Source organism: Meles meles, chromosome 20 (genome assembly GCF_922984935.1).
Source record: "Meles meles chromosome 20, mMelMel3.1 paternal haplotype, whole genome shotgun sequence".
NCBI classification, from domain to species: Eukaryota; Metazoa; Chordata; class Mammalia; order Carnivora; family Mustelidae; genus Meles; species Meles meles.
Genome location: NC_060085.1, coordinates 57,773,180 through 57,800,204, shown reverse-complemented (window position 1 = coordinate 57,800,204; position 27,025 = coordinate 57,773,180). Strand labels below are relative to the sequence as shown.

At 57.9% G+C, this 27,025-nt stretch overlaps 1 protein-coding gene across 7 annotated transcripts in view; it reads right to left on the bottom strand.

Moving 5' to 3' along the window:
• IQSEC1 (IQ motif and Sec7 domain ArfGEF 1) overlaps positions 1-27,025 on the bottom strand; it is a 377,460-nt gene that overhangs the window by 5,520 nt on the left and 344,915 nt on the right. For 6 of the 7 annotated variants that reach the window (XM_045990563.1, XM_045990566.1, XM_045990564.1 and 3 more), the window contains 10 exons: positions 22,066-22,227; positions 19,140-19,262; positions 17,663-17,829; positions 12,866-13,005; positions 12,124-12,153; positions 10,693-10,818; positions 9,377-9,476; positions 6,652-6,813; positions 5,736-5,912; positions 272-321 (listed from right to left, as the gene is read on the bottom strand). In XM_045990563.1, coding sequence (XP_045846519.1) covers positions 272-321; positions 5,736-5,912; positions 6,652-6,813; positions 9,377-9,476; positions 10,693-10,818; positions 12,124-12,153; positions 12,866-13,005; positions 17,663-17,829; positions 19,140-19,262; positions 22,066-22,227 — 1,237 coding nt within the window. The remainder of the gene's footprint in view (positions 1-271; positions 322-5,735; positions 5,913-6,651; positions 6,814-9,376; positions 9,477-10,692; positions 10,819-12,123; positions 12,154-12,865; positions 13,006-17,662; positions 17,830-19,139; positions 19,263-22,065; positions 22,228-27,025) is intronic. The other variant, XM_045990569.1, reaches the window with a different exon arrangement.

Genomic DNA, 27,025 nt, shown 5'->3' with positions numbered 1-27,025 from the left:
AACTAAAACACCGAATCCAGAACCACCCCCCACGGGTCCAGCCCAAACAAGCGGTGAGAGGCACGGGCGATTCTAGGCGGGAGAAGCTGGCATGCACTGGGGCTGAGGCAGGCAGGGGGTGGGGGCGGGCGTGTCTGCGCCTCTGTGCAGTAGGGGGAAGGAAGAGCAAAGCAAAACAAAACGAAAACAGAAAAAAAAAGAGACAACAGATATAAACCAAGGATTGGGGAGGCAACACGACACCAGCTGGACGGCGGCGCTTCCTACTTACTTCCACATTGCTCTCTAGCGATCCCGCACTGCTGCGACGCCCTCGCTTCCCTGCCCAGAACATGCAATACCAGAGGTTAGACACGGACACGAGGCCGGGCCGCCGCCTGCCTGGCCCTGAGCTGCCGCCGCCGCCACCACCGCCGCTGCCGCCAGCGCCGCCGCCGGCCAGGGTGAGGGTCGGAGGACGGGCTCTGCCGGGAAGCTGGCGGCAGGGCAGTAACGAGTTAAAAAAAAAAGGGGGGGTGGGTGGGTGCGTGGGTGTTTAAAGAAAAAAAGGAAATGTTTTTCCAACCAGCCCCAACTTCATGCCCCTTCTGCTAGACTGGCAGTTCGCGGGGGGCAGGGGGTGCCTCCAGGTGGCCCGAGGCACGCGCGCAGCTGGGACCCTAGCCGCCTGCCAGGAGGGGACGACCGGACAGGGGCAGCTTCTGTGATGGCTCAAAGCAAACAAAACGTGGTCCTGCATAGCCATGACTTGGCGTGGATTTCATACACGCATGTATATGCATATTCGTACATACATATACATCCCCCCACCTCGCAGGCAGGGTGGGCTGATGGTTAGGAGGAAACTATGCTTGGCGTCCTGTCTTTTCCTCCTGGGAAGCTCAAAGGTGCCCGTGCCTCTGGAGTCTGTTGTTTGGTTTGTGCAGTGCCCTGGCCAGGGGCAGGAGACAGGGGCAGGGCTGCTGGGAGGGCCCAGGGTCGTGCTTCCCGTCTGCGAGCAACCCCCCCCACCCAAACCCCAGGATACTACAAAGCATTCTCTCAGCTGTGAGTGCTCCCTGCCAACGGCTTTAAATATCCCCAGCACAGGGTGCATAGCAGGCACTTAATACATGTTGGCTATGTCCGAGGAAGGCTGGGTCTCCTCCTCCTTGGTTCTGGAGGCCCAGGGCTCACCCTGGCCTCCCCAGTCCCTTCGGAGGCCGTCTCCATGGATTTCTGCAGGACGCTGAGGTTGGCAGGAATGGTTGGGTGCCCAAGCTTTGGGGTCTGGTCTCCAACAGGCTCTCAGGAAGGAACAGAGAAGGGCCTCCCACTTGACGTTCTATAGGCTTCCATCTGTGCAGACCTGGCCATGAGCCAAGCATGTTTGTTCTCTGTCAAGCCCCAGGGCCATGCAGGTCAGGCATCCGTGCCAAGGAGGAGACGATGCTCTGGTTGGCACAATTCCCGTGAGCAGGATTCACACTCAGGTCTGCCTGTCCACCTCTGGGGCTGGGAAGCTTGGCCATGCTGCCTTCTAAGCTGAACCCAGGCCGAGCCTAGGAGCCTGGAAGATGGAAAGATTGCTACCTGCTTTTCTGTGGCCCACACCCTAGCCATGTGCTGGGTGGAGAGAATGCGTCTGTGGGTCTGTGGCATCCAAGTGTACTGGACCGAGCCTGGGATACAACCTTGATCTTGGGCCCACAACAGCAGACTCGGGGCACATCCAGTCCCTTTGCTTTGCCAGCCAACCCCCAAACCTGAGTTCCAGCTGGGAGATTGCTTGACTCTGGGAGTGAGCTCTGAGGCTCTCTCAGAGAGCCTCAGAGCTCACTCAGGACAGGGCCACATAGAAGATTAGGGCAAGAGGGTTTTCTACCGGTTTCTGAGGACCAGGGAGAACCAAATAGGACCTGGCCCTTGTTCCTAGGTGGAAGAAAGATGAAGGTCACGTATACTCATCCTCTGGCTGGTGTGAGAAGAGGGGCAGACTTTCTTCCCTTCCTGCTTTTTGTCTCAACACGGCAGTCCAGAGACATGGAGCAGGAGGAAGCCCTTTGGCTGGAGAGGTGATTCCACCTGGCGCTCCTTTGGTTTTTTACCTTGGTTTCTGCATCTGTGAAATGGGCATGCCCTTGCTTCCGAGTGGCCGGACATGAGCATCAGACACTCAGGGTATCATGGCACCATGCAGAAATGCTGAGAGTCAGGTCTCTGCTGTCTTTGGGATTTTAAAGTCAGCTCTCTGGCCACTCTAAGCCTAGAGGGCTTCCCTGACTGAAAACCGGGGACAGAGGAAGGCCAGTCCACCCCCGACCCTCCTGCCGGTGCCCAGAAAATGTCTTCCGGTTGGCCTGCTTCTCCCAGTGGGACTCAGGCTGGGTCTGGAGCTAGGTTTGAGGGCTCCATACGGTATCTGGTCAGAAGTAGCGCAAAACCCTCCTCTTCTTCCTTCTCCCGCCCCTGGTGGGCCAGGCTTCAGGACAGTTTTATCTTGGATGTCTTTGTGTGATGTTAAGTTTCTTAGAATTCACCTTTTCAACTTCTGAATCGGCACGAGGTGTGGGGTATCCTTACAGGAGCTCTCGGCAGTCCAGTCCCAGAGCCCCTTACTCATAGGCACACCCCACAGACGCCTGCTCACTTTAGATCCGGGTCCAGGGGAGTGCACACAGAACACCCCATGTACTCACGGAGGCACCATGTGCCAGGACAGTGGCTCTCGCCCCTGCACCCACACTATCCCTCACCTGCACTCCAAACTCCAGGTACCCTCCCTCTCTCTTGGGATCTTACAGCAGGCCATGGTGAGCCCTGCCCCACCTGGTGGCTCTCCTAGAGCCAGATTAGGCCCTGCCAGGCCAACCAGGGCCAGCATCAGGAACCATATCCGGAAGGCGCCCCCAGCATGGCTCTGCACATCCTTCCCCTGCTTCTCAGTGTCAGCACAGGGTACAGCGAGGGCTCTCGACCCAGGGTCTCACCCCACGGCCCTTAACGATGCTGGAGGCTGAGCCGGTGCTGCTTTGGACACTGGCCGCCAGGAGCCACCAGCTCTCCCCTGGGAGGGCTGCCTTGGTACAGGACATGGCAGGTCTCCAGCTAAGCCCGGGAGCAATGACAGGGGCAAGTGGGTCCTATGGCCTCTGGGAGACAGCCTCTTCCTAGAGACTGGTGTTGAGTAGCTTGACCGGGAAGGGGCAGGAGGATGTGGGGCACTTGGCGGGGAGTGTCCACCATGACTTGACTGATCTGGGCCAGGGGCTAAGGCCCAGTCACACCTGTGTCCCTGGTCCTCGTAGGTGCTTGATTTCAGGCTGGCAGGACTCTGAAATGAGCACGGGGTCCCAGGCGAAGGAAGACCCTGTGGAGAGTGTTGGGCGGGGCCTCCCAGCTCAGGCCCCTCCCTCTACCTCTCAGAATGTCAGGGGCTCCTGGAGGTCTCCTCGCGGGTCAAGCTATAACTGCCTCTTGGGTCTCCAAGGTCTCCATCTGAGGTGTGCGTGTCGTCTCCTGGAATGACGTGTGATCACAGCTGCTCTCAGGAGTGGTGCCGCGCCAGCTGCGGAGTGCTAGCTTGCCTGAGGGGAGGCGGTGCCCCTGACACTTGCCTCTTCTCCACGAGCTCATCTTGCTGAGGGCTGCGGTGGATGCCGCCTCTGGAGGGCGGCACCCTGACCCAGTCCCAGTCCGGGGTATGGAATTCCTTGTCTTCAGCCGCGGAGCCCGGCATCTTCTGGGATGGCTGCCGACCCTGGCCAGCCTCCCTCAGGAGATCTCAGGTGGCCCATTCCTCGTCTGGGGCCATGGCAGCCGCCAGCACTCTGGCACCCCATGCCTCGCCTTCCCGGCTTCCTGGGTAGCGGGGGCTTTCTTCCCTGGGGATTTCTTTCATTATCTCACGGGAATGCTCCATCCCTAAATGTTTTCTTAGTTCGGAATGCCTCAATGACAGTGGCAACAGGAACAATAAACGGCAAGTAGCCCAGCCTCAGAGCTCTGTCTGTCCCGTGGCCAGGGGCCTGGGCACGCAGCTCTCCCTGATGCCCAGGAGCTGGAAGAGACGTGGCTGGCTGGCCATGAGGGCCATCCCGGCCATGGTGAGAGCCTCAGTTTCAACAGAGCCACAGTCACTTGAGGGGCTGCACAAGGCCCCTCAGCCCTCTAGGCACTGCATCAGGGATCAAGAGAGGCCAGGGCTTATCCACTGCACAAACTCAAACAGAGGCTCCAGCCCCCAGCCTGCAGAGGCCCAGAGCAGTCCGGTATTGTTGAGCTGGGTTTAACAAGCCATAGGGAAAACCAGCGGTTCTCAACCAGGGGCAGTTTTGCCAACAAGGGGCAATTTTTGCCCCCCTCTCCCCAGAGGACACCTGGAAATTTCTGGAGGCATTACTGACTGTTATGACTGGGAGAGGTAGGCCTGGACTCCCGTAGGTAGAGGCCAAGGCCACTGCTAAACATCCTCAGAGCGCAGGACGGCCCCCCACAGCACCAAATGTCAAGGGTGCTGGGGTTGAGAAACTCTGGGTTAACCCTCATGCTGGCAATGGATTTCTGATTTTTACCATGGAAAAAAAAAATATGACAAGACAAAAAAAAAAAGCAAAGGAAAAAAGTCCAACTTAAAAAAAAAAAAAAGGAAAAAGAAAAAGAAAAAAAACAACCCAACTTTCTGGGCAATGGCTAAGCCGCAGGAAGGCAGGACTGCTGGTGGGACAGGGATGGGATGAGGTCCCGGGCAGGCTTTTGTCATGGGGCCCAGAGCCGGCCACCAGGTAGTGCCCAAGGCAGGGTAGGCTGGGTGAGCCCTCGGGATGGGAGGGGGCTGATTTCGGCCTGACAGGGTCTCTTCCAACAAGTCAGGGCCTATAATCAGGCTCCCAGGAGAAGCTGCCTGGCTAGATGGGGCAGGGGAGACTGGGAAACACGGGGGTGGGGAGAGAGGCCTGTCACCCACAGCTCCTCTGATAGCGATGCAGGCCAGGCAGGGCTGGAGCAACGTTCGCGGGTGGCTGGCCTCAGCTCAGAGGACCTGGCCGGGCGAGGGCTGCCAGCAGAAGCTCCCTGAGGCTCTCTAGGCACACCCCTACCCTGGGATCTCTGGGAGGCTTAGAGATGCTGCTGGCTTGGGTGTTAAGAGGCTGGCAGCAAGTAAACACACACAGAAACAAAGAAACAACAACGAAAACCACAGTCTGCCAGGGCTCTTCCCTGATGTCCCAGGGGCAGCCGTGGCTACCACCTTGGGGCTGGATGGGGGGCGCCTGGGCTCCCCAGGAAGGGAGACCTGTGTGAGGGGAGCAAGACCATGGACAGCGGGAGGGGGGCTCCAGACGCAGTTTAGAGGGCTTCACTCCATTTCATTCATCAGCATAAAACACAGGGACGCAGCAGCACAGAGGACAAGGGACACATCCATCAGCGGGGCCTGGCTCGCTCTGTGTGAGAGCAGTTTCCGGAAAATAAATAAAAGGACAAACGAAACCCCTAGAAGGAGAAAGGGAGAATGGGGTAACCTCCTGGCTGTTCTGCCTTAACCAGTGGGTCCTGTTTCCAGGGGAGCCGGTTCTGCATGGTTAGGTGTTGCTACGGTTTGGGGACGTTCACAGGGAAGTGCTCGGTTGGAACCCTGCCGCCGCCACTGGCCGCTACCGCAGGCCCTTGCCCGCGCAAGACGCTTGCCCCAGCGGCACGGTCTGAGTCCTGCGTGCGCTGGGCTAGGAAGGGGGGCCAGGCCCGGCTCTTACCGGCTTCGGAGAGGTCCCTCAGGGAGCTGCTGAGGGCGCTGCGTTTGAGGCCCTCCCCGCCCGCGTAGCTGTCGTCCAGGCAGGCCCGGCTCAGCGTCCCATTGCCCGACTCCTTCTTGAGGCTGGAGCACTGGGACATGCTGGGCCGCACGACGCCCTTCTGCTTCTCGAGCTCCGCTGAAACAGAGGAGGCGAGGGACCGGTGAGAGGGGACAGCCTCGGGGGCAGGCATGGGACCAGGGCCCTCCGGGCAGGCGTGGCAACGCACCCTGGGGAGAAGTCAGGGCCCAGGGCTGTCTTGGGAAAGAGAAGGTATGAATGCCACCTTTCACAAAAGGGAGCTGGGAGGAAACCCTAGAAAGGAGGGGCACGGGCCTTGGGGTCTGCAGGAAGGACAGTCACTTTGCAGGCCTGAGGGCATACAGGAGACGGGCCTGGTCTGAGGATAACCAAGGGGTAACCCGGCCTGGCTCAGGAGGGGGGCGCCAAAGGTGGAGATAGCCAGGTGTCTCTAGGGACCGAGGCTTGGAGCCAGGAAAGGAAAGGATTATAATCAGCTTTGCTGGAACCCAGGGGATGGGCTTGGCTCTGACCGCATTGGTCAGTTGGGCCCTGACGTGGAAGACAAATAATCACCACACCGAAGTGTAGAGAGCTCAGCTCCGGAACGCTGGGAAAGTTGGTCTTGTGGGATGACGGGGAACAGAGGCCCTTGAGGGACACGCCATGTGGTCCCACCAAAAGGATGGGCCTGGGCCGCTGAAGCCCCGGCTCTCTGCCTCCCTGCCCGCCATGCCACCTCCTCTGGCCTCGGGCAGGTGGGCTGCCCTGTTGTAGGGCTGTGGGAAGGACGGGGGAGACCTCCCAGAAAAGCCGGGGCTGCCGGATGTCCCTTTCCAGGGGGCCCGCAACTTACACTCTATCCTGTGTTTCTCCATCTCCTGAACTTCAGCAATGGACTCCCGCAGGTCATCCGTGAACTTCTTCCGGTCTTGAGGATTGGGCGCATTGAAGTTTATTAACACTTTGATGTCTGCCCCAGGGACAGCAGATGTGAGCCGGATGCCATTGGGGTAGTCTGCAGAGGAGGAGGAGAGGAGAAGAACCCATGGGTCCCTGTGTGATCTCTGCAATCTCCCTCCCGGTCAAGAACATACTAAGAAGTCCGAGAGCCAGGCTTTCAGCAGACGTGTCCAGTCGGGATGGAAAAGCATCTGCAGAGCAGACCACAGGGACTGCCAGGAAATCCCCATCTCCCGACTTGGGTCCCTGTTGTTCCATCAATAAGTCAGGGTCCGATCTGGCTGATCTAGGCAGAAGCCAGAGCCCCCATTCTTCCTCAGCCTGAAGGTCGTGGAGCCTGGACCCTTCAATTCAAGGTCCCTGGTCACTGTCTGCAGCTTGAGAGAGTGGCCAGGGCTGGAGTCCAGGGGGGGTGAGAGGTAGTGTCCTGTGCTGGGTGGGGAGTCTTATCTGGTCACCTCAGACAATTCTCAGGGTACACTGAGCTCTGTTCTCTGCCAAATGGCCTCCAGACCCTCGTTCCCTTGCATGCATCATGGGCGTTCTATGCTCAAGGCACTACGCCAAAGGCAGCATCTTTCTGCTCAGACCTGCCTGGTGCCACTTCTGAGCTCATGGGGTCCCTGTGGCTTTGGTCCCCTGGCAGCACCTCTCTCCTCAGTGGGTGTCTGCAGGCCCTTGGCTCAAATACCAATCCCACTCTTGCTCAGACCTCGGTCAAGGCTGGGAACTCAAACACCTACAGGTCCAAACATGTTCCCTAAATGTAGGAAGCAGACCACACGAGACCGCAGCGCGACAGGGTGAGTGGGGAGAGGGGCATGCAGCCCAAGACCACCACACAGGAATGCGGGCCTAGCAAGGCCAAATCCCAGTTCTTTTTTTTTTTTTTTTTAATATTTTATTTATTTGACAGAGAGAAATCACAACTAGGCAGAGAGGAGGAAGCAGGCTCCCTGTGGAGCAGAGAGCCCAATGTGGGGCTCGATCCCAGGATCCTGGGATCATGACCTGAGCCGAAGGCAGAGGCTTTAACCCACTGAGCCACCCAGGCGCCCCCCAAATCCCAGTTCTTAAGAGAAGTCAACAATAACCACAAGTTCCATACGAAGATTTCAATTTCAGCTCAACAAATTAAAAAATAAATGTATAAATGGAATATAACATAACTGAGCTGGGACTGACCCATGGCTACCACTCTGAGATTCATGGTATGTATGAAGTCATGTCCCGTAGAAATGTCAGTATCAGCTCTGGGGCTCCTGCCAGAGCTTTGTGCCCAGGGATGAGGGCTGAGCCCTGGGAATCTAAAAATGATCATGGGGCAGCTTCTGCCTGAGGATTCAGTCTGGTGGGGCCCACTGTTATGAGCATCATGGCCACTGCCACTCCTTCCAAGCGGGGGCCTGCTCCTCAGGAGGATGTGGGATCCTCCCTGGGGCTGCCTGGTGGCAACTGGGGCAAGGCAGGCTTCCTGGCCTGGGATGTGGCAGAGCAGGAGATGGGGGAGATGGTAGGGTCAGCATCCTGGCAAGCCTCAGGCCCCGGGTTTGGGATGGCCCAGCCATAGGTCCCTGGAACTTTCTCAACCTGCAGATGGACAGCTGATCAGATAGATGGTAGCTCGGTGACCTGTCCGAGAGGACGAGGGCTTCCCTGGTGCTGGAGACCCTGATGCCTTCAACACTAACTAACACTAACTAACACTCCACAGGTGCAGGCAGCAGGACCCAGTCCCTACCCCCCATCTCAGGAGGCCTGGCTCAACCTGCAGTTGAGGGACCTCCAGCAAGGACAGGATGAAGAGGGAGAGAGGGAGAAGGAAGGGCTTGAGTAATGGAGAAGGACGAGATCCGCAGGAGTCAGGAGTGTCCGCTCCCTGCCAAAGTCCCGAGGCCCCGCAGCCCACTCGTACCCAGAGGAGGCTTTCCAACAGCAGCGAAGCATAAATCCCGTTTCAGGAGCTGTTCTAAATACTTCACGTGCGTGCACTCAGCTAAATCTATGAGCTATCTGCCCATTTCATAGACAGAGGGAATGGAGCCCAGAGAGGTTACGTGAGCCGGGCCACAGAGCTGCTAAGAGCAGGAGTAGCGCCGGCACCCAGGCTCTCAGCCCGGGGCTGAGAGCTGCTCCTCTACCTCCCCTCAGGCATGACCTCAATCTACTCGTTCACTTCCGTTGGCATATCACCGATGCCGTTTAACTTGAGGTTTTCCCCTGCAACATTTTATTGATGTAAATGCACTCTGCTCTAAACTAAGAAATTAAATTACGAAATCTCGGAAAGAACACGAAAAGTGAATGCGACAACCACCATGGACGATGTCACTAAATTCTTCCCCTTTACTGCTGTTTGTCACACTCCTGGCCCATATGCTGCTGTCCGCAGGTGACACAGGCCTGAGAGCACGCGTCGGAGAGCTACCCTGGGGTTCTGTCCTCGGGGAACGAGGCAGGAGGGGAGATCACTGGGAGCGCTGTCCTTCCTGCCGACAGGGTGAGAGCTGTGATGCCGTCTCCCACCCCACGGCGCTGTGGCCACACGTGGACGAGCACTCCAGGCCACATGCTTGTGGCCTGGCTGTGGCGGGCCCTCCCTCCCCGCACACACTTACACTGGTTTTCGAAGAGCAAGACCTGCATGCCGTACAGGGAGAAGGACTGTCGGAAGCTGTAGGTCACGGAGTTCTTCTTTTTCTGGAAGATCTTGGTAACCTGTGGATAGCCGGACACGGAGGCTAAGTCCCATCACCTGCCCAGGCGCAGCTCTGGGAGCTCGGGATTCGAAGTGGGCCTAAAGTCAGAACCCTTTCAGCGATTCGGAGGTCAGGGTGGCCTCTGGGGCAGGAAAGGGCTGCGTGCTCATGCATATCCTGACATGAGTGCTGGCTTCTGTTGCTGCAAGTCCCAGGTGTCATGCTGGCTGGGAATGACGCCCGTCAGGCTAGCACAGAGGTGACAGGCACGGCATCGCCCAGGACCCTAAAGGTGCCAGGCCAGATGCTTAGGCCCAGGACCTCTCCTGAGCGCTCTGTCTGCAAGATTAATTTTGGGGGAGAAAACGGAGGCTCAGAAGTCTGAAGGAACTTGCTTGAGGTCAGGGACTCTTAACAAAGGATCTGAAACCCACCGGTCTGGATTCTAACCTCGGTAATCAGAGAGGACCAGCTGGGTCTCAGGCAGGTAGGGATATGGGGCGAGGGCCTCTAGCGAGAAACCTGTGGCAGGGGAGAGACAGAGACCCAAGGGTAGGTCTGCCCTGCTACCTGCAGGGGCATCTTTACCCCAGTGGCTAGCACCCATGCCACCTTTTCTCCAGGCAGGAGTGCCTCAGTTTCCCTTTCGGGAATCCCCTCTCTGCTACTTCTGGTCCTAGTCCAGTGGCCCTGGGGCTGGGCAGTGACCCAGGCTTAGCCAGTGAGACAGCACTGCCCCTGCCTGGAGCCCGGGAGTGGCTCGGGCCCGGCCCAGGAAGCAACGAGACCTCGGCTTACGAAGAGAATCCCACTGGTGGCCAGGGATGCCAGGGAGGCCCCAGGGGCGGGGCAGGATGAAGCCTGCAGCTGCCAAGGCAGACACTCCCTTCTTGGACAGAGGCTGCCGGAGGAGGAAGCCCGCACAGCTGAGAGACAGCCCGACAAGGAGTCCTGCTGACACAGTTTGAGCCTCTGGGAATAGTTGGGGCTGAAGGCCAGAGGCTCCTCTGGGCTTTTTCAGAAGCCAACGAAGCCCTGTGTTCACTGGAAGTGCCATGAGTTAGACTCTGCCTCTGTGAACCCAAAGACCGCGGGGCTAACTCCACCCCTGCCACCCGCCCCCCACCCCCGCGTGTGCCTCTTCCAGAGACTCGGCCACACGGAGACCACAGCTGCAGGTCAAGGGTGCCCTGAGTCGCGCTCCCAGCCGCGGCCCGCTGTGGGGAACCACATACCACCAGGAGGTCGTTAAACAGGAAGATTTCTCGCTGGTGCAGTCCGAGTTTCTGTGGCTTATTTGGGTCTGGAACCTCAAAGAGCCTGCAGTAGCAGACCAGCCTCCGATGGGGCAGAGAGAGCACCTGTGCGGGGAGGGAAGCCCTGCCGTCAGCCCCCTGCCCCTCGGCAGGAACCCGGGCAGCACACTCGAAACCCAGCCTGTGCGCCTGGCATCTGAAAATGCCCTCTCCCACCAACTGTGCATAACAGAGCAGACGCGTTTGGCCTCCTAGCAATTCTCCCCCGCTCTTCCTCAGGAGCTCTCCTGAAGGGCTGTGGAAAGCGCCCCTGCTTCTCGTGATACCTCCTTTCCTTTCCTTCAGGCAGGTCCTAGACTTCTTAGAGCATCACGCTCATGTCGCAGGCCCCTCCGCCCCCCAGTGAGAAATTCACCATCCCTGAGTCCCCCAAAAGTGCTTGTCACAGACATAAGCCCGGAAGTCTCTGTAAAGTTCTCTCCAGAGAGTGTCTACTCTAGAGGGGGAAACTGAGGCACAGAGAGATTGGGCAGCTTGCCTCAGCCACACAGCTGGGGAGGCACAGAGCCAGGAGTGGCTTCTGGGCCCCTCCTAGAGAATCCTGATGGTTCTGATGCCTGAAAAGCCCTATCCCAAATCCTGAGCCACCTGCTAGAGCTCTGTGGGGCCTGGCCTGGGCCTCTGCTCTGAACATGCCTAGAATGGGTTCATGTGCATCCCCACCCTGCTGAAGCCCAGCGTACTCTCAAGGCCAGGGGCAACTTGTGTGCTCAGGGAGTGGCCCAGTTCAGAGCAAAAGTGTGAAGGGAAGAGGATGGTGGGAGGTGGGGCTGGAGAGGTGGGTGAGGATTGGTCAGGATCCAGTGGACCCTCTCTGGGGGAAGCTGGCAGGAGCGGGGAGCGGACAAGCTCGTGATACTGACTCCCGCAGCCCGGGGCTGCCTGCTGAGAGGGAGAGACAGACACATAAGGCATGTGCCGTGTGCCTGCCAGGCTGGTGTGTCTCCAGGTGCTCCTGGGGTGAGCAGACAAAGTTGCTCCAGGCCATGTCAGTGGAGTATCAGGCGTCAGAGCATGGGTGGGGTGGGAAGGATCGTCTGTTTCAGACACAGTGCCTCTGGGTCTGGGGATAAGCCTTGGCTTTAGTGCTCTGCCGGAGAGAGAGGGAAGGAGACTCTGTGCTCTGGCCTGCTGGCCCAACCCTCCGCCTGGGGCCTCAGTCCCTGGGCCTACAAAAATTCAAGGCTGGGATCATTATGCAAATCAAATTTCTTATGGCTCCAGAAATTAATTCAAGCAGTTAGAATTGTGGATCTGGGAGCCAGGAGATTGCAGTGATCTGAACAAAGGACACGGAGCCCAACCCCACGGTGGGCTATCAGCCAGAATGTAAAAGCAAAAGGTACTCACACAGCCAAGCCCGTGATGCAGGGATCCAATCTATGCAGGAAACATGAAACAAAGAAAAAAAGACACCAGTGATTGAAGAAATGCACCTGGGCCCAGAGAGAGCTAACAGGACGACATCCAAGTAGGCCAGCACCCCTCCTGTGGCTCCCACGTCCTCTGTCCTCTGTCCAGACATGCCCCCCACCGTAGCCGGGGAGACCTTCTCGCTGCCAGAACCCTAAGGCAGCAATGAAGGCATTCCTGGGCCACCAAGGCACCACCGCACGACTCTGGCTGTTGGTTTCTTAAGAGCCGCAGGCTCTTTTTTTTTAAATTTTTAAAATTTTTTTATTTTTTCAAAGATTTTATTTATTTATTTGACAGACAGAGATCACAAGTAGGCAGAGAGGCAGGGAGAGAGAGAGAGAGGAAGGGAAGCAGACTCCTCCCGGAGCAGAGAGCCCAATGCGGGGCTTGATCCCAGGACTCCGGGATTATGACCTGAGTGGAAGGCAGAGGCTTTAACCCACTGAGCCACCCAGGCGCCCCTGCAGGCTCTTTTTAAACAGAATCCAGAACCAATGTCTGTTACTCCCAATTAGCAGGAGCCACCCTACACCTGCAGTAATTCCCCCTAAGGCGCTGGGTTCCAAATGGCATCAGGGCCACTGTCCAAAGCCGCAGCCAGTGAGGCAGGCCTGGGGTCACATGAAGTGGGGGTGGGTGGGAGTGGGGGAGCCAGGGACACTGGGTCACTACATACCGGCTTCTTCCCCACGATGAGCTTCTCCACCTTCTGCACCTGGGACACATGGTCCTCATTGGTCTTCAGCTCCCGCTTGCGAATGCGCTCGTAGATCCCGATCAGCATCTCCCGGGGAATGTCCTCACCATCGTCCACACCTGGGCGGGAGAGCAGCAGCCAGGTGTCAGCGAGGGCCGGGGCCTGGGTGGCGGGGGCACCCCTCTGCTTCGGGCCCCAGGCTCACCCCTCCTTTACCAGTTTCTAAACCCAGTCAGAAGAGTGATCCCTTTCCCCAGTCCTCAGCAGAACTAAAGGCTCTCTGGACCCACAGCCTCTGAACATCTTTGGTCCATTACAAAGTGTCTCAGAATCCTTCCACCAGCACCAAGCCAGCACAGCCAGACTCCAAGGCTTTATGAAAATCAGCTTGGTAACAGGCCTGGGCTCAAGTTCCTGTTTGGTTCCCAAGTTCCTGATGAGCCACATGACCGAGTCCCTGAGCTGGGGGTCCTGTTTCAAGTGGGCCACCGAGAGGGCTGGTGGCCTCCCGGAGATCTTGTGAGGAGGCCAGGGCAGCCCTGGTATTTCCCAGAAAGTGCGAATTCCGTGCACCTGCTGCTAGCTGTCATCCCACGTCACATGGCACAGAAGCTGGAGGCCTGGCCTTGAACCCGAGTTGTTCTGACAACAGGCACGTACCCTTTCTGCAAACCCCTGAAAAACTGCTGTGAGGAGAACAGCCCCACACAGGAGAGAAACCCAAACCCACACTGGTCCTCAGACTGCAGGCTGGCGAAAATCCGGGGGTTTGTTAACGGTCACTGCTGGTGAAGCTGTGGGAAGGGGCCTCACACACTGCCGGTGGGACGGGGTCCTGGTTCCACCCCTGCCCTGGACCACTTGCCAATGGCTACCAGTTATAAACTCAAAACCCTCCGGGCCACTGATTGCATTTGGGGGAACTTATCCCGTGGGACAGGCTCCGCAGACAAGGTGACTCATTGGAGCATGGTTTCCAAATAGTGGAAGGCTGGAATTCACCCATTTACCCATTCACAGGAGACTGGTTAAGCCATCACCGCACAGGAGGGCAATGGAATATCACACACCTGCCAGGAAAATGAGCAAGGCCATAGGGAACCGACGTGGAAACATTCTCTGAGATTTGTTAAATGAGAAAAGCAAGGTGCCAGAGGGACGAGGGTAAAACCAGTCGTGCACGTTGGTACTTGTGTGAGCCGGGAAGCTGCAGGCGGTACACCAGGGACTGAATGACCTGAGTGCACAGGGAGGGATGGGAGGCGCTCCACCACAGACCTTTCCTACTTTTTTGTTTTTTAAACAGACTATCTTTTTAGAACTGTGTTTTGTTTTGTGTGTGTTTTTAAAAGATTTTATTTATTAGTCAGAGAGACAGAGTACTCGTACAAGCCAGGGGAGGGGCAGAGGGAGAAGCAGGCTTCCTGCTGAGCAGGGAGCTCGATATCCCAGGAACCTGGGATCATGACCTAAGCCGAAGGCAGACACTTAACCGACTGAGCCACACTGGTGTCTCTAGAACTGATTTTTAGAGCAGTTAAGTTCACAGCAAAATTGAGGGGAAAGCACAGGGATTTCCCTATAACACCTGCCCTCCCAGCCACGGATCTTTTATATCTCCATAGTTTTGCCTTTTCTGGAATGCCACATAGCTGAAATCCTACGGTATGGGGCCTTTTCAGACTGGTTTCTGTCCTTCAGTAATATGCCTTTAAGGTTCCTCCAGGTGTTCTCATGGCTGCATAGCTCATTTCTTTTAAAAAAAATTTTTTTTATTTTTAAAGATTTATTTATTTGACACACACAGAGAGAGAGAGGGAGAGAGAGAGAGAGATCGATCACAAGTAGGCAGAGAGGCAGGCAGGCAGAGAGGGGGAAGCAGGCTCCCCGCTGAGCAGAGAGCCCGATGCGGGGCTCGATCCCAGGACCCTGACATTATGACCTGAGCTGAAAGCAGAGGCTTAACCCACTGAACCACCCAGGCGCCCCAGCTCATTTCTTTCTAGCACTGGATAATATTCCATTGTCTGGATGAACCACAGGTTATCTATCCGTTCACCTACCAGAGGACATCTTGGTTGCTTCCAAGTCTTGGCAGCTGTGAATAAAGCTGCTATAAATATCCACGTGCAGGATTTTGTGTGGACATACATTCTCAACTCCTTTGGGTAAATACCAAGGAACGTGAATGCTAGACTGCATTACTTTCTGTTTGCTTTTTTTCCTAACTATGTGAGGATAATACCCATTCAAAAAATCAACCTACAGAATTTAAAAACAAATATCAATAAAATAAAACATTCCTCATCTGGCTTCCATGCTGGTGAGCTACCCGCCCCCCCCCATCTTCCAACCCCCGGAAGTGCTCCTGCTGCTGGACCTACTGGGTGAACTGGGGTGAGCAATTCCAGAGAGCAAATGTGTCCAGTGTATGTTGGGGCGGGGGAAGGCTTCCTCTACAAAGAACAAGCTGGATGTCTGCCCAGTGCAGAGTACCAGGTAGGCTTGGAGAGACCAGAGTCCTGCCCCCTCTGACATGCACCTGCTGTGTGATCTTGGGCAGATTCCATCTTTCTGCCTCGGTTACCCTTCTGGAACATAGGAAGATGCAACAGGACACTCCTGAGTTCCTGGCTGGAAAAGATGGGATTTGGTGGGAACGGCCTGGGCTTAGAAGACAGAACCAGCAGCTTGCTCTGCTGAGCAGGGGGATAATAACGCCACCCCCCACCCCCCAACCCCTGAGACTGCTAGGGATGGTGAGGCACAAGGGCGGATATACACTGCCAAGCCACTGATGTGAGGGTGGCCGTCTGGCAGTATCTGACCCACGAACCCCATCCCTCTCCTGGTCTTCTTTCCTCTGGGCTAATCATTTCTGGCTCACCTTGTTGTTCCCCATACAGGGAGGGGGTCCCAATTATGTGGGTGAGGTTTCCAGGCAGAAAAAAAAGTCATAGTCCAATCGTGAGACCCTTAAACCCCCCTGGGCTTGCCAACAGCATATAGCGTACAGCCTGTATCCTGCGTCCTGGGGCCACGTGGGACTCTGCGAAGACCAGACTCAGGCTCAGCCCTGCGAGGAGTGAGGTCTAGGGCCGATGTAGGAGCGCACATCGCTGCCTCATCAAAGCATCTGCTGGTCGAGCTCGTGCGCTCTGGGGCTGACTTGACATTAAGGAAGATCCCAGACTCCTTAGCTTCCTGGAAACTCTAGCTAAGACCTGAACTCCTTGGGGCCTACAGCTCCCCGCAGACCTAGCAGGGGGCCACACACTCTGAGTGCTCAGTGCAGGGAATGGCCATAGCCTGGGTGGTCTGAACGGAGCCCCGCCCCTGGGCTTCTCTGACGCCCCAGCTGGGAAAAAAAAGCAGAGCCGTCAGCTCTGGGTGGGCGTCCTCTTAGCCGGCGTGTTGCAGGGGGGCCTACCACCAGGGGGCGCGCGAGGACAGTTCAAATCCCAGGAGGGTCCTCCTGTCCCAGGAGAGGGGGTGACAGAACAGGGGGGCTTTGCAGGAAAAAAGAAGGACAAGAGAAGTACATTTAAATGGCTCAACAAGCTCACAAAGTTGGGCCTGATTTAAACCAGCTTTTTCCTTTCTTAAAAACACGACACCCTCGGGGGCGCCTGGGAGGCTGAGTCAGTTAAATGACTGACTCTTGATCTTGGCTCAGGTCATGATCTCAGGGTCGTGAGACTGAGCCCCTGTCAGGTTCCACGCTGGGCGTGGAGCCTGGCTAAGATTCTCTCTCTCTTCCTCTGCTCCGACCTCCCTCTTCCTCTCTAAAAAAACGTATGTGCTTGTGCGTGTGTGTGTCTATACACATACACACGTGTCCGTGTACCTGACACGCTTTCTGAGGGGACCGCGGCCTGCTGCAGCTGCTGTTTCCCCAGGAGAGGGACACAGACCCTCCTCTTCCTTCCAGGGACTCCAGGCACACGAGGACACACTATCAGCTAACACGGTGCCCCCCTGGGAGACAGCTTTTCAACGCCTTTCCTCCACAATGATAGCAGGAAGGCCTCCCTTCCCCCTGCCCACTTCAGCACCTTAGCCTTGGGGCCTGGCCAGAAGCAGCTCTGGTGCTCTTGTCCACTGAGTTCATTTTTATAGTGACTGCCTAAGTGCAGCGAAGGATACGGGCTTCCTGTTTATAGTGATGTTGGAAAGTTCCTCTAAAACACACACACACATACGCGTGCACGCGCACACATACACACACACTGAGGCAGGTCCATTTCATGAGGAACATCAAGCGTAGGAGAGAGGGGCGCAGCAGTGATGGGGACAGCGTGTGCCAGCCCCTCCGCCTGGCCCTCGCCTGCCCAGGGTACCCAGCACCAGGGCTCCCGACTGTGCTCTTTCACACCCCCTGATCTGGCCTCTGGGGACCGTAGTGGGCCCTCCCGTGCTGGGTCGAGGTTTCTTAGGCCTGGCCCCCTCCGTCCCAGCACCGTCCCAGTCAAACCCCTGTGCATCCTTCCGGAACAGGCTGAAAATGTCACTTTCTCCACAAGTGAGGTTTCTGGCACCACAAGACCCAGTCTGTGCTCCCACCGTGCGTGTCACTGTCACAGCAGTCAGCCCTCTTCAAGGTCATTTGTGCTGTGTTTGTGGAACCAAGACTCACCCCGGGTCCCCGTGGCAAAGACGGGGTACGTGGTAGCCCAGCCCCCTGCCCCCAGCTCTACGCCGTGCCTAGCTGGGCATGCCTCAGAGGGTGTTGGAGGGACAGCTGCATGCCGGAGCCCAGGGCCCAGGGCAGCTCACCTCGAAGGTTCTTGACAAAGTCCTCCAGCTTCATCTTTCGCTCAGGTTTGACGTTGGGGCTGTACATGTCTGTGTTGAGCAGGATGATGGCAAACGCCAGGATGAAAATGGTGTCTGGGTTCCGGAACTGCCGAACCACCCCGGGGTTGCAGATACAGTACCGCTGGCTGGGGGCCGGGAGAAGGAGCAGGGTCAGGACCTCCTCAGTCAGGGCTGGAAGCGGGTCTGCCCCTGCCTCAGGACAGCGCCGCTGCTCAAGCCCCGATGCTGAACAGCTGAGGCTGGTCACTGTGCTGGGAGCCTCAGTTTGCCCATCTGGTCAATGGGGGTAACATCCGCTCCTCCTTACACTAGTTACACCTCAGCCATCTGTCCTCTACCTGGCGATGGCTGCTGAGGGAGAGAGGGAGAGGACAATTCCCTTGGAATTGGAAGCAGCCCGGAAGATGAAAAAGTTCCGGTCAGTGGGATACGAGCAGATGGGATGTGGGCATCTTTAAGGCTGTACGTTAAAGGGCAGAGCCCACTCTTTTCCCCTGCCTGGAATGGGGGTGCAATGGTGTGTGCTGGACCTGCTACCTAGGACCTTGAGATGAAAGGAGCCTGGCTCAGGGAGGGGGTGGGTGAGGCGGGCAGACTGGAGAAGAGGAACCAGGGCGTGTCATGACTAAGGCAGGAGCCGTTGGATCTCAGAAGACACGGGCTTCAATCCCGTCTTCTCCATTAATGCCGCCACCTCCAGGAAGGAAGTACCTGAATGACCCCCTCCCAGGGCCCCAGGGTCGTCCTCCTGCTGTGTCCTCACTCCCTACCTTGGCCCCACCGCTGGTGATGAGCCCTGAGGGCTGGGTCAGTGGTTGACTCTGTCTCCTACACCCTGCTCGGGCATGAGGGATCCTACCCAGCCACTGTGCACACAGTCCTGGGAAGAATAGGTGTGGGGTGGTAGCCGACCTTGATTGTGGGCTCTTTCTTGTGCCAGGCACTGGGCTAAATGTGCACCCACACCCAAAGTGGTTTCGTTCTTCCGCTCTAAGGTAAGTGTTTTTTGTAATCCGCACTCTACAGGCAAGGACCCGTGGCAAGAGAAATTAACCCGTGCAAAGTCACACAGTAAGTAAGTAGTACAGCGGGTGTTCGAGCCAGGCCAGTCGGCTCTGCGGCTTGTGTTCTGAGTCACTGTGTGAGACGGGCTGCCCTTTGTGAATGGGCAGACAGTGACGACACAGACTGATGAATGAGTGATGTTCATGAGGACCTGGAGGGACAGACTCTCCAAAAGTCTGGTTCTAGAGATAACCAGCATAGGACCTGGCATACAGAAGGGGCTACTTACTACCTCATCCCCCAGGCAAGTTCAGGGCCATCTGCCTTGGGGACAGGCCTGGAGGGGGGGTTTTGGGCCCCGAGCCACAGGCCGCAGAGCCCGGAACCTTCCTCTTCCTGACACCCACCCATGCCCTGCCCTGCCCCCAACCTGAATGCCTCGATGAGCCGCTCCACCTTCTGAGCCTCCCCTTGGACCCGGATGTGTGCCTGGAACTTCCTGAGGGCTTCATCTAATTCCATGGCGGAGAAATCCATCTCATCCACCACGCAGCTGAAACGAGAGACCAAGGCCCCGTGAGGGTCTGCTGCCCGTGTAGTCCCTGCCGGTCCTCCTCTTGGGGGCAGAGCACCACGGGAGCCCATGCAGGGCAGGCCGTGAGCTGCCCAGAGCCAGGCGACCTGGCCGCCTCTTGTCCAGAAGGGCCCTCCACCTGGCTTCCTCCAATCACGGAACACTTCAGATTATAGCCCAAAGACCCCTCCCCACCGTGCTTCTGGGGGAGTCTACAGACCCCTGGAAACCATAGGAAAATGTTGCTGAAAATCTCTGTAATATATTTTTTTAAAGATTTTACTTATTTATTTGACAGAGATCACAAGTAGGCAGAGAGGCAGGAGGGGGCGGTGAGGGGGAAGCAGTCTCCCGGCTGAGCAGCGAGCCCGATGCGGGCTCGATCCCCGGACCCTGGGATCACGACCTGAGCCGAAGGCAGAGGCTTAACCCACTGAGCCACCCAGGCGCCCCTCTGCGAGTAATTTTCTACAGAGGGCCAAAGCCCGTGGTCTCTCCTCGGGGCAGAAACGGCTTGCAGCATGCGCGTCACACAGGGCCCAGAACGCCCGTCACTGCTTGAGTCTTCTTGTGCTGTGAGGGGTGCCAGCCATGTGCTCCCATCTCCTCCAGGAGGAGGCAGAGACTGGCCGCTGGCCTGATGGGCAGTGACCGTGCACTGAGCCCATCTCCCCATGCCAAGGGGCCTGGGGAGAGCTGCCTGGGTTTTGCCGGCTGTCTTTCAAGGGGCCCCTTGGAGGACCTGTGCCATACTCATCTGCCAACCTACCAATGGGAGCAGAGCCTGCAGCATCGGCCGGTGACTGGGTTTTGTCTGGTTCCCCTCATCCTAGCCCTCCCCTCCCGAACGCCACGCTCTGTCCTCTGACCCAGATCCCTGCACAGAGAAGGTGGGGTCTGTCCCAGGGACCCACTCAGCAGGCTGTGGTGTCCAGTGCATCTATGTTTAACAAAGCTGTGGCCACCCCTGGGGGCACTGTGAAGGCCTCGGCCGTGGGGGGGCCTCATCCTTGCTGCCAGGGCCCTTGCTCTGCTGGGTCCGATGGGTGTGGACGTAAACAATAGCGCCCCGGGCCTTCTCTGAGAGCTCATGGCTCTGGAGGTGCCATCCTTCAAGGCTGCTGCCGAGCGGGTGGGGGAGGGGAGGGGCCACACGGGGAATAATTTGCTGACTAGCCTCTGAGCTGGACGCCTGGTGTGGAGGGTCGGGGGTGTGGGGGGGTGAGGATCGCCGCTTCCTGAGGCTGCTATTTTCTGATGGGGGAGAACAATGCACGGATTTCCTACGGACCAGCGACTAGCTTGGGGGTGGGGGTGCGCGAGAGCCTGGGGGGAGCACAGGAATGGCTGCAGGGGGTGGGGTGGGGGGCTGGTCCAAGACCGTCTTAGGCCCAAGCCACTAAGGACCTCATCTGTTCCCCCCTGAACTGCTTCCTGAGGCTGGTTTAAAAGGCAGGAGAGGAGGCACTAACCCTACGAACAAAGCAGCAGATCCCCCGCCCCCCCCAACCCCGGTTAAGGGCCAGAAAAGAAATGGCAAGTAGGGAGAAGGCAGCCCAGGTGGGCACGCCTGGCCAAGGAAGGGCACAGACGCCATTCTGCTGGGTACTAGCTAGAGCGGCCGCCAGAGGCCGTGTGCGTCTGTGCACATGCTGGTATACGTGTGACTGAGTAAGTACGTGTGCCTCGAAGTCTACGTGTGTGGGGGTGGGGAGCACCCGGGCCAGCCCTTCCCCGAGCCCGGGGTTTCCTCACTTGTGTAAGAGGCCTCAGGCAGCTGCCTGCCTCCTCCCAGGGGCGTCTGCAGACACAGGCACACAGGTGGCCGTGGCAGGGCTCTTCCTTACAGCGAAGACGCCTGCCCCAGGAGGCCCGCTGCCCACCCCTTTGGCTTTGTTCTCTGGAGGATGCAAGGCACTGCCTTTGTTACTTATGGTTTGCTCTCTACCCCGCTTTGATTCTGCTCCTGGTCTACATCTCGGTGTGTAGCTGCCTGGTCAGAAATACCCTCAATGACAGGCCTGGAGACGCTCCCCCGGGGGCCCCGAGCCCCGCTATTCCGTCCTATCCCACAGCTTTGACCCCTCCTCTGTGAAAGGGGCTTAAGCGAGACCCGACACCCACCCACCTCCGTGTGTTTGAGGATAACGCAGGGCCAGAACACAGTACAAACCCAAGGGTCCAATTACTGGGGGCCTTTCTACTTAGGGCAGTCTCAAGGAGGAATGGAGAGATTTGGGGTACATGTTCTCAAAACCGTCAGCGGTTTCCAGGGAGCAGGAAACCGGATTTTCTGCAGAGTTCCAGGTAGCTGGGAAGGTGGTGGCTGCCAGCCTTGGTTGGACTCTTACCTCTAGTCTCCCAGCCGGGAGAGGCAGGAGAGACACACAGGGGAGACAGGCACTGGGGTCCCTCTGGGCTCCTCACGCCACAACCCCCCCCAGCCCAAGGGCATGTCGGATGGCTGGCAATCACGCTGGGGGAGTGAGCTCAGACCTCCAACCCCCCTCCCCCCCACCCCCAGCATGGTGGTGGCTCGGTCCTGCTGGAGACGGATGTAGGGGTCGAGGGTGCACACTGGGGGACCTGCAGGGTCGGTGTGTGAGCTGTAGCACCGGAGGGTGGATGCATGCGTGTACGCCCGGTAGGGGGTGATGTGCAAATCACGTGGGGTGTCTGTGTGCCTCTAGGAGCACGGAAGAGCTAAGGGGTGGGTGTGGGCCGTGTTCCAGCGGCGCAGGTCCACACCCCCGCCCCCACACCTCCCGGCCCCGGAACTCACTCCAGCACGTCCCGGTTGAACTGCTTCTGCCGGTTGCCCAGGAACTCGCCGATCATCTGTCTGCTGAGGCCCTTGCGCTGCAGCAGGAAGTGGGCGACCCCCACTGGCGTGTCGGGCACAAAGCCGCGCTCGATGAGGTACTGGACGCCCTTCTCAGGCTTCCTGGTGAGGGTGGGGTGAGAGACAGGCTCAGCCATGGCTGCCCCAGCCCCTCCTGGCTGGCCCTCCTCCCTGGGGACTCTGGGTGCCCTGCCCTGGTCCGTCGGAGGGACCCAGAACTGTGCAGACCCTGCACCAGGCGGAGGCTGGGACTAGGCCATGAGCCGGTGCGGGGCTGCGGGTGTTGGGGCAGGGGCCGTTCCCCCGCCCCCGGGGCTCTGCACTGCCCCATACACCCCTCAGTGTAGAAGTCACTGCCCTGCGTTTCACTTCCAGGCAGACTGGAACCCCTTGCCCATCATATCCTGGCCAGCCCGCCGCCCCACCGATAGCAAACTACCTTTTCTGTAAGGACTTCCTGAGTTAACACAGTCAGGTGCCTGGAACCACACGTGCACGAAGCACCATGGAAGGTTCTCACGACTAGCCCCAGCTGAGAGGAGAGGAAGTGAAGTTGCAGCCTTGACCCTTCCTGAGCAAAGAGGGTTTCTGGGACAGGCTGGGCTGGCCCCGCAGGGCCGGGGGAGTCCACCTGCACCGGGAGCCATGCGGCCTCGCTGGGCTGTGGTGCAGGGAGGCCCCCTCACGGGCTCAGCAGGGGCCCAGGCTGGCCCTTTCCTCCCTGTGGACTGTGGCATGGGCCTGGCTTGGCTGACCTCCCAGGGTGGTGCGCGGGGGTGACCTCGCACTCTTGGAAGGCAGATGTCCTCTGACAATCCCAGAGCCTCAGACGGGCCTGAGGAGCTATGGAACCCTGGCGGTGTACCCAGCACCCATGCGGGGAGGCGAGGGGAGCCGGGCCCTACCGCTGGGCCCGGCAGGTGGAGAGCAGAGTTCTGATCTCCCCTAGCAGCCCGGCGGCAACAGCGGGTATCCACCTGTCCCCATAAACCACGTGGCTCCTGACTGACAGCAGCATCCAACACAGACTGTATTTCCACCTGCAAGCAAAAACAGGGCCCCTGCTGCAAGGTGACCTTGCTATTTTTAGCCCAGGATGATCACACACACACCCTAATATCACCTTCAGGCGTTTGGCCGGGAGTGGCTGCTGGCCAGCTGGGCCCTGGCACAGCTCCCCCACTCCTTCCACAGACCCCATTCCTCCCTAGGATTCTGGCGTAGCCAACCAGGAGCCTCTCCAGCTGCTCGGCTGCTCACGCTCCCTCATGGCCCTGCTCCACGCCAGCACCCACGGGGCCCCAGCCCGTGCCCACTTCCCTCTTCCTCATCTTCGAGGTCAGAGGTCGCCCCGGCCAGCCCACAGACGTCTTTTCTTTAGCTTACACGACGTTAACAGTAGGGATTCTAGTGAACACACAGAAATTCGGGTAGCTCAATCTAGAATCCAGATTTTCAGCTTCTTTTGAAAAATCAGGCCAGCTGGCACTCCCGGGCCTGTGCTCCTGTGTGGCTGTGACCGGAGTGCTGGGCCGGGCCACGCCACTCAGGCATCCCGTGTCAGCCCCTCGCCTGGGGGGCCCAGATCCAGTCCCGGCCTGCTTCCTTGGGGGGCTGGCTGCTGTCCCCACTCGGCCCCCTCCCGTGTTTACACACCAATGTCACACAGTATCTCGGACTTCAGGATCCGGGCTCCTCCGCCTGGGAGGAACAGAACACAGCGGGGAGTGGAACACACGGCAGGAAGAAGAGTCTTACAAGGGGCCATGGGAATGCGGATTCTTCACAGATTAAGTACGCAGACTCTACTTTCTTGTTAGGTACTGCTCAGGAGGACCACAGTGATGGGGGCTGGTCAGAAATACCCCACAATGGCAGGCTCTAATCCTTGGTCTAAAGGACGAAAGGACTGAATCAATGATAGCTGGAGAGGAGAGGGAGGGGTTTCTGCAGGAAAATGAGACGCTTCCTCTGAGCAGGTGACACTGGGCAGTGACTTAAGTCCTTAGAGAGGTTTCTGGGTAGAGGCAACAGTGAACGCAAAGGCCCTGAGGTGACAAAGGGTTTTGCAGGATCCAGGACCAGAAAGCTCTCTGGGGTGGGCCGGATCCCACAGCGCTGTGCAGGCCAGGGGGGAATCTGGTTTTCCTGAGTGAGAGGAGCAGCCCTAGTGTGTTCCGAATCGGGCAGTGATGGGACCTGACGTCCGTGCTCTGTGAGGGGCAAGGCTAGGTCTAAAGTGCAAGCTCAGCAAGGAGCCTCCCATAGGCATCCAGGCTGCAGGGCAGGAGGTGGGGAGAAGCACCCAGTTTCCCAACACTGCCTGAGGGTAGAGATGACAATAATTGCTGGTGGATCTGAGTTTGAACCTGATGGCTCCTGCTTCGAGTCTGAACCAAAGGTGGGAGGGACCAGTTCCATCCGGCAGATTTCACAGTGACATCACAGGAGAAAGGAACCTGAACTCACTGGACCTTGACCAGTGACCAGGAGCTTGCCCAGCAACTGAGGCAAAGGATGGGGTGGCCGGAGGTACAGTTAAGGAGCTGGGGTCGGGGTTGTGGTCCAGGCTGCGGGTCCAAGGTCAGGATGAACGTGGTTCTCCAAGGAAGCCTCTGGATGGCTTTATGAAGGCGAATGGTCTGGCCTTCACCATCCTCTCAGCCGGTGCGCTGGACATCCGAGGATGTGAGTTCCCGGCCTGTGGAGACCTTGCTGGTCCCGTCTACCTCAACAGTGCAGTGAGGCCCCGAGTGTGCTCTTGGGGGCCCTGCCAGGCCTCCTAGATCCACCTGCTCCCTTGCAGAGCTCCATGCTGACTCAAGGGGCTTGTGCCCTAGGTCTTGCTAAAGGGGTGCATGGGGAGGAGTCATTAGTGCTGCCCACCCTTGTGGCACTTAGGGGACCAGGTGACATACCATGGCCAATGCACTGTGAAAGAAGGGATGTGTGGCTCTTCCTCGGGGAGCTGTGTGATTCCTATGGCGCCTTCCCTTGCCACAGGGAAGCAGGGAGCCCACTGTGAAAGGACGCCCCTGCTCCCTAGTCCCTGAGAGACTTGGCGCGCACAGCACCTGGCCAGCCTGTGACAATGCTGAAGTGTCAGAGGAGTTAAGCTGCGCCGTGTCAGCGTGCCGGAGTCCACCCAGACCGGCAGAGAAGGGGGAGTCTTGCTACGAAGCTGGGTCCCGGGGCATCTGGTTCCACCCCAAGGCACAGAAACAGTGGTGGGGCTCTGTCTCCCTCCCCAGCTATGGCTTTCTATTCCCTTCATTATGAGGTGCTGTGGGACTCCTGTCTGGAACCCCAGGCCCTAAGTACTGAAAAGGACACAGACTGGGGTCATCTGGTTCCTATCTTTGGGTCTAGCAAGGGCCTGGCTTACACAGAGCTCGCCCAACGGAAGAGGAACAAAACGTGCCCCGGGGAAGGCATGCCTTTGCTGGCATCACCAGCACCCTGTTTTAAAGCCTTCCAGGGCCTCACAAACCCTGCAAGATCCGGGCTTTCTGCCCCTGGATTCATGTCTTCATTGCACAAACATCTATCGAGCACCTCTTCTGGGCCCGGGGTTGTGCTAGCAGGCCTGTGGCCCAAAGTCCCCATCCCTAGGGACGCCTGGGTGGTTCAGTCAGTTAAGCGTCTGTCTTTGGCTCAGGTCATGATCCCAGCATCCTGGGATCGAGCCCTGCATTGGGCTCCCTGCTCAGCGGGGAGCCTGCTTCTCCCTCTTCCTCTGCCTGCCGCTCTGCCTGCTTGTGCTCTCTCTCTCTGACAAATAAAATCTTATAAAGAAACAAACAAACAAACACCAAGAACCCCACGAAAAACCAACACAGTCCCCATCCTTGAAAAACACTCTAGCTGGAGCGTGGTAAAGGAGGAACATAAACTCCCAGGATACTCCCATAAACTCCCCAAAATACCCCTAGCACAGGAATCACAGGTACGTTCTCTGGAGCCAGAGGACTATGCTCAAACCCAGGCTCCACTTACAGGCTGGGTGACCTGGGCCGAGTTACTTGATTTCCCCGTGCCTCAGCTTTCCTGTCTGAATGATGGGGCCAGTGATGGTGCAGGCGGCGGAGGTACTGTGAAGGTTAAATGAGTCAATGTCCCTGAGCCTTCAAAAATATTGCCAGTCCTACGGCTCCAAGAGGAGGGTCAGCAACGGGCAGAAGTAAACCAAAGCAGTACACGGGGACCTGGAGAAGGCGTGGACTCCAGCTGGAAGGGGCGGGAGGGATGATCCGGAACGGCCTCCCTGGGGAGGTGGCACAGAACTGGGAGCTGGGAAGAGGGACCCCGCTAGAAAGAATGGCCAGCGCAAAAGCCGTATTTGACTCATAATGCAAAGAAGGCACAGAAAGGTCAAATAACTGGCCTCCAGGGGGCCAGGCGACAGAAAGCGTGCCAGGAGTCTCAACCCATTCCTCTGCTCCAAGAAGCTCCGCAAAGTTTCACTCTGCCCTCCCCAACCTCACTGCTGCTGAAAAGCCCGTCTATCCGGCTGCTGGGCCAGCTTGCTTTTCTAAGGGCCCAGCGTCAACAGGTGTGGAGGGGGACATTTGCACCATCTGCACCTGACCTGCCTCTGCGCTCTGGGCCCCATTGTAACGGGTCCTTGAAAAGCTTTAGCAGGACAGGCTGGAGTGGGAGAGGCCAAGGCTTGGCCCTGCTGTGGGCCGCCAGCTGGGGTCAGCTTTGTTCCACGTCAGCTGCTGATTCAGACTTGGTTGTGCCAGGCAAGCGCCTGCAGACCCCACCAGGGGTGGCTCTCATGGTCACCTCCTGTCCCTGGGCTGCGAGCAATCAGTGGAGACACTGAGCTGGCGGGGCCCCAGGGAGGGTGGTTACAGGGCAGGCACCGTGCTCACGGTTCACCCACTTGCTGGAGCCC